The sequence below is a fragment of the Mauremys reevesii genome, linkage group 20 (assembly GCF_016161935.1).
Source record: "Mauremys reevesii isolate NIE-2019 linkage group 20, ASM1616193v1, whole genome shotgun sequence".
NCBI classification, from domain to species: Eukaryota; Metazoa; Chordata; order Testudines; family Geoemydidae; genus Mauremys; species Mauremys reevesii.
Genome location: NC_052642.1, coordinates 12303636 through 12310123, shown reverse-complemented (window position 1 = coordinate 12310123; position 6488 = coordinate 12303636). Strand labels below are relative to the sequence as shown.

At 39.8% G+C, this 6488-nt stretch overlaps 1 protein-coding gene across 6 annotated transcripts; it reads right to left on the bottom strand.

Annotated features, from left to right (window-relative positions):
* Positions 1–1319: 1319 nt before the first annotated feature.
* On the bottom strand, positions 1320–6328 carry MRPS17 (mitochondrial ribosomal protein S17). Of its 6 annotated transcripts, none has more exons than XM_039507249.1 (5): positions 6226–6328; positions 5442–5527; positions 4257–4543; positions 4027–4173; positions 1320–2740 (listed from the first exon to the last, which is right to left on the bottom strand). In XM_039507249.1, exons 4-5 carry the CDS (start codon positions 4147–4149, stop codon positions 2450–2452), a joined length of 414 nt encoding a protein of 137 aa, XP_039363183.1. In that variant the 5' UTR covers positions 4150–4173; positions 4257–4543; positions 5442–5527; positions 6226–6328; the 3' UTR covers positions 1320–2449. The 6 variants fall into 6 exon arrangements, with proteins under 6 accessions (XP_039363183.1, XP_039363184.1, XP_039363178.1 ...); XM_039507250.1 differs by having other exon boundaries at positions 6247–6290; XM_039507244.1 differs by lacking the exon at positions 4257–4543 and having other exon boundaries at positions 6226–6325.
* Positions 6329–6488: the final 160 nt, after the last annotated feature.

Sequence of the window (6488 nt, the reverse complement as noted above, 5' to 3'; positions counted from 1 at the left end):
CCTTCAAAATACATGAATAAAGATGTAAGCATCCCAGACTCCCACTTTCTAAATTAAATACAGAACTGATTTTTGACACAACTTTAACAATGTAAGATCTTCACCCCCACACAAACTGAAAAATATTTTCCTTCTCTCATCTCTTACTCTAGGCTTAGGCATTAATTTAACAAGCATAAAAAATTGACTTTTTTTAAAAAACTGAGGACTGTAAAATATACTATATATTATCAATTTTTAAAGTAGTAGTTGAATTTTAGGACTGCTGCTATTTATGTCATTAAGGTACACAGGCACACGGGGCTAGAAAGGGTACAGTAAATAGGTCTTTTAAAAGAACTTGTGACAGTTGTGAATAAATAATTATCTCTCCATGACATTTCCTTCCTTAGGCTCTCTGCTGACAAGGACTTCAGTGAAAGTCCTATTAATTCACCGAACAGGTACATTTCCACACCACATTCTTCCTGCTAGCAAGGGTGTCAATTAGATCTTTGTTAAAACTACTTCGTGTAGAAAAACAAATCCCCCAGTGACTAAAAATTATATTTAAGCCTATCAGAGCAACATACTGCACTAACAAAAGCCTTGCCTAGCCAATTGTTTTATGGTGGTGAGCACAGAGAGGATATAAATTCTGTTAACACCATAAATGTCCGGTAGCGTAAAAGGGTTTGACCTGTTCAACAGAAAATGAGTTCAAGTACTGTTTATAATAGTTAATTTTGCAGAACAGTGGGCACATGGATAACGAATGAGTTGATGAGCAAAGCATGGCTTTTGGCAACCGCTGAACAGATTCACAAGCACCAGAGCCTAAGCCTTTAGTGTAGCATTTCCCACAGCAAGCACATAAATTAAAATGGGTAGATCTTTAACCACACATGGTAGAATGGAAGGGGGCACAACTGATTTCATATTCCTGAAGAGGGTCTCAGTTTCCAAAATCTTGCTTTATCAGTAGCACCTCATGCACAGAGATGGATTCTCTGGAAGTTTAGGCTGCAAGCCTAACCCTGCAAAGTGATGGATGCAGGCACACCTATACACCCATTTGAAGAGTCAGTGAGTGAAGATTCCTTCCCCCAGCTCTGGGCCTGGCCCCTGGGCAGTTGCACCATATATATTCTTCTGCTGTCCCCTGCAAACCTTGTATTTTGAGGGTCGGAGAAGATGTCCCGGTAGATTTGACTGCTGAGCAACCCACAGGCCCTGGAACAGCTCTAATTTATGGCAAGAGGCGCAATAGTGTCAACAGGCCCAGAATCCCAGCAGCACCAAGTCAACTGTAATCCTGAATTGCCATGGACTATGTGTTCTTTGGTACAGCTTTTAGAGACTCGATCCCTGCATCTCTTTGCAGTATTTGGGGCCTTAATTAGATTTTCTTATTAAGAGATAAGACTTCAGGCATCTTTACTTCCACTCTTTTATATTACATTTATGGGATTTTTCTAATACTCATATTTTGTAACTTTTCTCTTTGCAGCACAATACTTAGTTTAAAACAGATACATCCCTCCCCTATATCTGTGCTGGATACACATGTACTTTTCCTTTGTTTTACAAACTATGTGAATCATGAAGGACCCACTTTTCTCCCTCAGATATAGATTTTACCCCTACCTATTGGTTAAGAACCTCCCTCATGATAGTCAACAGCAAAACTCTCATCGACTTCCCATTCCCCTTTGACTTCAATGGGTGCTGGATTATATCTCTTCACTTTGTCAAGCTATGCCACTGTTTCATTGTAGACTTTTATCAATTTCACATGGGAACCTTTCCTTTAGTATGTCTTATGATAAAGCAGATAAAATTTGTAATAGTAAGCATTTAAAATTAGGTGGTTTAAATGCACATGCTTCTATTATAACATTTCATAAACCTTCTGTACAAAATGAGTAACAGGCTTGCTGCTATAGAGTGGCATTACTACTAATAAAATGAAACAACATATATAAACATATGGCTATAGGATTTCTACAATATTTTAAAAAACTTTTAATTGTGTTACTTTAAATATTAGGCTACAAACCACAACAGATTCAGTTCCAGGGTTCAGACAGTCAAACATGGGAAAAACACCCTCCCATGAATATTAAACTATATATATAGATTTATGCTCTTAAACATCTTAATAAAGAAGAACCATTCTTAATTTTGTGACTGAGGTGGTAATTTTGACATTCTTGCTAAAGATAGGGCAAAACTGTGTGTTAAGAAAATAAAACATTGAGAACATTGTGATTTAAGTTTTTTCCACATTATTTCTAATTGATAAATTCCCCAATTTTAAAATATCTGTCATTTTAGTGTTGGAAGTAATTCAGTTTATTATTTGTTACTAACAATAGAAAGATTTTACATCCTAAGACAATGGGCACAACCAATCTCTCATGTAAAGATGAGAGGTAAATCCCCCTGTTTACTGGCCTCTTCCCACCCTTTATTTCTCTGTTGAGGAAACATTTAGTTCTTGGAGCTTTTCACTTAGATAGGTGGTGTCTGCCTCAGTTAGACTTTCTGAATCTGTTAGACTTTCCAGGAACCTGGTTCCTGCGCAGGCTTTTCCAGTCACTGGGTCTATGACATTTCCAACCTTGTAAACAATCTCAGCCAGTTCATGTTTCACATTTTTGGTCCTCCGCTCAGGCAAAGCTTTTAGAAGAACAATGTCTCCGACGGCACATTGCTGCAATGGATCATGAGCGAAATAAGTTTTTCGCTTGTTAAAGAACTGTTGGAAAGAAGGAGAAAAGGAAACCCAGGCATTAGGACTCAAAACTAAAAAAGATGACCAGTAAACTTATGTTCAAAAGCAAAATGAATTGGAAGTTTTGCTATCAGGCTGGTAGTGCAGGTATGCATAACTAACTGGGTTTTTGCCCAAGCAAAGCCACTGGTAGATGCATATGGTATAACGGTAGAACTGGGCAAATGTAACATTTGCTCTTCTTCACCCAGGGTAGGTCTTTCGCCCTAGGTACCGTCACTATTCACCAATCTCTGACTCATCAACTCCATTCTTGACCGCTAGTTGCCTCTGGTTTATCATCTCAGTCCCTCCCATGCTTAAGATGCACCAGAATGACACTGCATCACATTCAGCAAAAATGGTTGTCAAAGCTCTTCCAAGCCTAATAATAATTTGCATAAACTGCAGAGGGGAAGGGGTTAGGAAACTATATAATTATCATCCTTTTCAATACGCCCAAGTCCCTATCCCTGTGGTATTAGTGTTGCACCAATATCTCCCATATGAGCACATTTTAGTCCAGTTTTAGTAACTTATTGTCTGGGGAAAATATCAGGATCCAGACTATATCCCTTGAGAAGATTATGTAAATTATGATTGAAAAGTTGTGGAAAATGCATACTAAAACAGAAAAAAGAGTCAATTACAAATCTAACCTACCTTCTTTTATCTTATAAAGTGCAGAATTGATTAAAGAAAGCATGGTTTCTCTTGAATCTAGTCTTTAATAATAACTGAGGGAGGCTTGCCTTATAAATAGTCTGATTATTTTATTATTGATAGATCTAAATTGATTCAGTGGTTCAAATGCTAAAGAATAATTTCTGCAATTACTTATTCAACAAAGTGGTTAGGAAAAAGATATACTAGGCAATTATTTTAATATCACCATATACAAAAACTATTTTATAACTTCAAGCTTTCAAAATGGAGCAAAAGCCCAGAAACTTATAAAAAATTTTAAAAGGACTTTTCAAAAATCAAAGCACGAATAGTCCACTTTCCCAGCTCAGATCAAAATGTGTGTTAACAAACATTCAAGGAAATGCATTTAATGGATAATCTGATACGGCAAATTTTATGTTCTTACACTTGTTTTCCTTTCTATGCAGTCATATTCAGAGCCAAATTCCCACCCAATGTTCTTAATTAGTTAACAATGTAAACAGTTTACAATGAAATCCTAGTATTTCAGAGAGTCAATACAATTTTCTTTGACAGTGAATATGAAAATGATCTTGCAAAATAAGTTGGTGACCAGACCTTACCTTTAGTAAATAAGGATCCAGCACAAGCCTTGTCACTCTCACTTTGGCAGTTTTATGCATTTTGGTTCCAATTACTTTCCCTATTATCCATTTTGCATGGACAGCTCCACGTAGTCCAGACATTGTTTAGCTATGGTCATCCAGTGCCTGGAAAGAAAACTACGTTACTTCATAAAAAAAAAATTAAAAAAAAAATGTAGTGGTTTCTGTTCAGTGCCAAAATGATAAACCTGGTCCCAACCCAATCTCTCTTTTAATCCTTAGAAGGGGTGAGGCACAGACAGCAGCAGTTCAAATTTCCCCACATTCCTCCTCTTCTCCCTTGTATCAAAACCTACAAGTAGGTGTGTAAATGTATGTCAGCCTCTACACCCAATTTTGAAGACAGCAACTTAGGTAGTGATTTCACGGGCGTAGACTTGGACCCCTTGTGTCCACTGAAGAGTGAACTGCACCCAATTCATTTTACATGGCCCAAAGAGCCATCTGATTAAAATGCTGGATCCAAATTCGTAACCTAGAAATGAAAAATTAATTATGTTAATATGAACCTAATCCATATCCAAATTACTGTTCTTGTCTTACCTTTCTTTGGTATCTTCACTATAACCCCTTTACAATTTTACCTAACATATGAATAGAATGATGTAGAACAGAAAACCCCCCCCAAAACAAACAAACAAAAGCCCCAAACAAAAAACAAAATTGCTACATGAAATATTCCACAGTTTTAGGGATAAAAATATTGTACATATGTCTGTATATTCCATGATTATGAATTCAGAAACTGAAACTTGAAAAAAGATGTCATGATACTTTCAAGATGCACTGGAGGTTAACTAAGTTGCATGTTTTTTTCTCACATCAGATGCATTCCATGAAATGACTACTTTTAAAATTAGTTCTGCTGTTCAAATAAGAGCATGTGAATATAACACCAGTCTTGTCTAAACAGGGAAGAGTTTCTCTGCAGTTGCACATTACCTTGATGAGCCCTAAAGGAAAACTAAGTCTTCAGAAATAAACTAGGGCAATTTTAAAATTATTAGTTCACTAAACACCCGTTCCCCTTGTTGAAATAAACTTTGCTAAAGACAGTCGTCAACACTAAAGGGATTCTTAATCTGGCATATTGTTTTGCTAGTTATTTCCCACTAAGCAACAAAAGCAGAAGTACATGCTTTATATACATATATACAAGGTGGTGCATACTTTTATTTCTACAGTACTCAGCACGAGAAAAGTAAATAATACATTTAAGGAAATACTACAAAAGTAGAGAAATGTGTATCTGAAGTCCCAAGCCTGAGAGGGTGCTAACGCGAACAGTTTTTCTTGTCACAGACCTTGGCAAATTCCAGCTACAAACAATTAATGTGACAAAAAGAAAATAGCATTGTTCTTTTCTGACACACCTTTTGTGCAATGTTATGCTTGGCTGAAGAGTCTCTCCAAAACCTCGGAGATCCCCTCTCTATTTTTCACTGTGATCACCACATACCTACAAGATAAAACAAAACAAAAAAAAGCACATTTCAACAGAAGAGTTAACAGCCAGATCTTCTCTGCACATTCACGCGCAATAAAAATATCAATTCCCAGTTGCATGGTTTAGTGGTTGGAGCATTAGAGTGAGGGTCAGGATTCCTGGGTGCTATTTCTGCCACTAACTTGTTGAGTGAACACAGGGTACAAGTAATTTTCTGTAACTCTAGCTCATTGGGGATAATGATACAGGAGTGTTGTGAAAGCTGAATCACTTGCGTTTACAAGGCATCAGAGATGCACTGGGAGGGAAAGTGCTGTAGGCAGGAAGGCCCAGATCCTTACAAGTGTTTAGTCACCTAACTCTCATTGATGTCAATGGGAGTAAACCACAAAGTGCTTTTGGAGGATCTGGGCCGAAGCTGTCTCACCGGGAAGGGAAGCACTTAGGGAGAAAAAAGATCAAGTCAAGGCAGCTGTAGTGGCCCCGAAAAGGCCCCCCCGAGCTCCCTCCCTACGAGCCCCCCCCTCGCTCCCTCCCACCCACCCACCCTTGGCGCCCCTACTGCCCCCGGCAAAGGCCAGCCCCAGAGCCTAGCACACCCCGGGGCCGCTCCCCCGACCCCAGCGCCGAGCAGAGGCTCGGGACCCTCCCCCGCGGCTCTAGGCCGCGCTCCGCCCGCGGGCTGTGGGACCCAACAGCCAGTTCCTCACCCGCCAGCACTCCCGACCCACCTCACCGACCAGCAGAGGGGGAGGAGCCAGTTCCGGAAGGGGCGGAGCCAAACCCGGAAGGGATATGCTGTCCCTGAGGGCGACAAGGGGGCATGGCCAACCGCTGTAGCGGAGGGGGAGGGGCCATTTAAAGGCGTAGGGCTGCCCAGGGGGCAGCAGTGTCACCCCTGTCCTCAGGGGAGGAGCAAGGGAGCCCCCTGCTGTGGCAATGGGGGAGTAGCATAGCTCCCTGCCTCCACCTG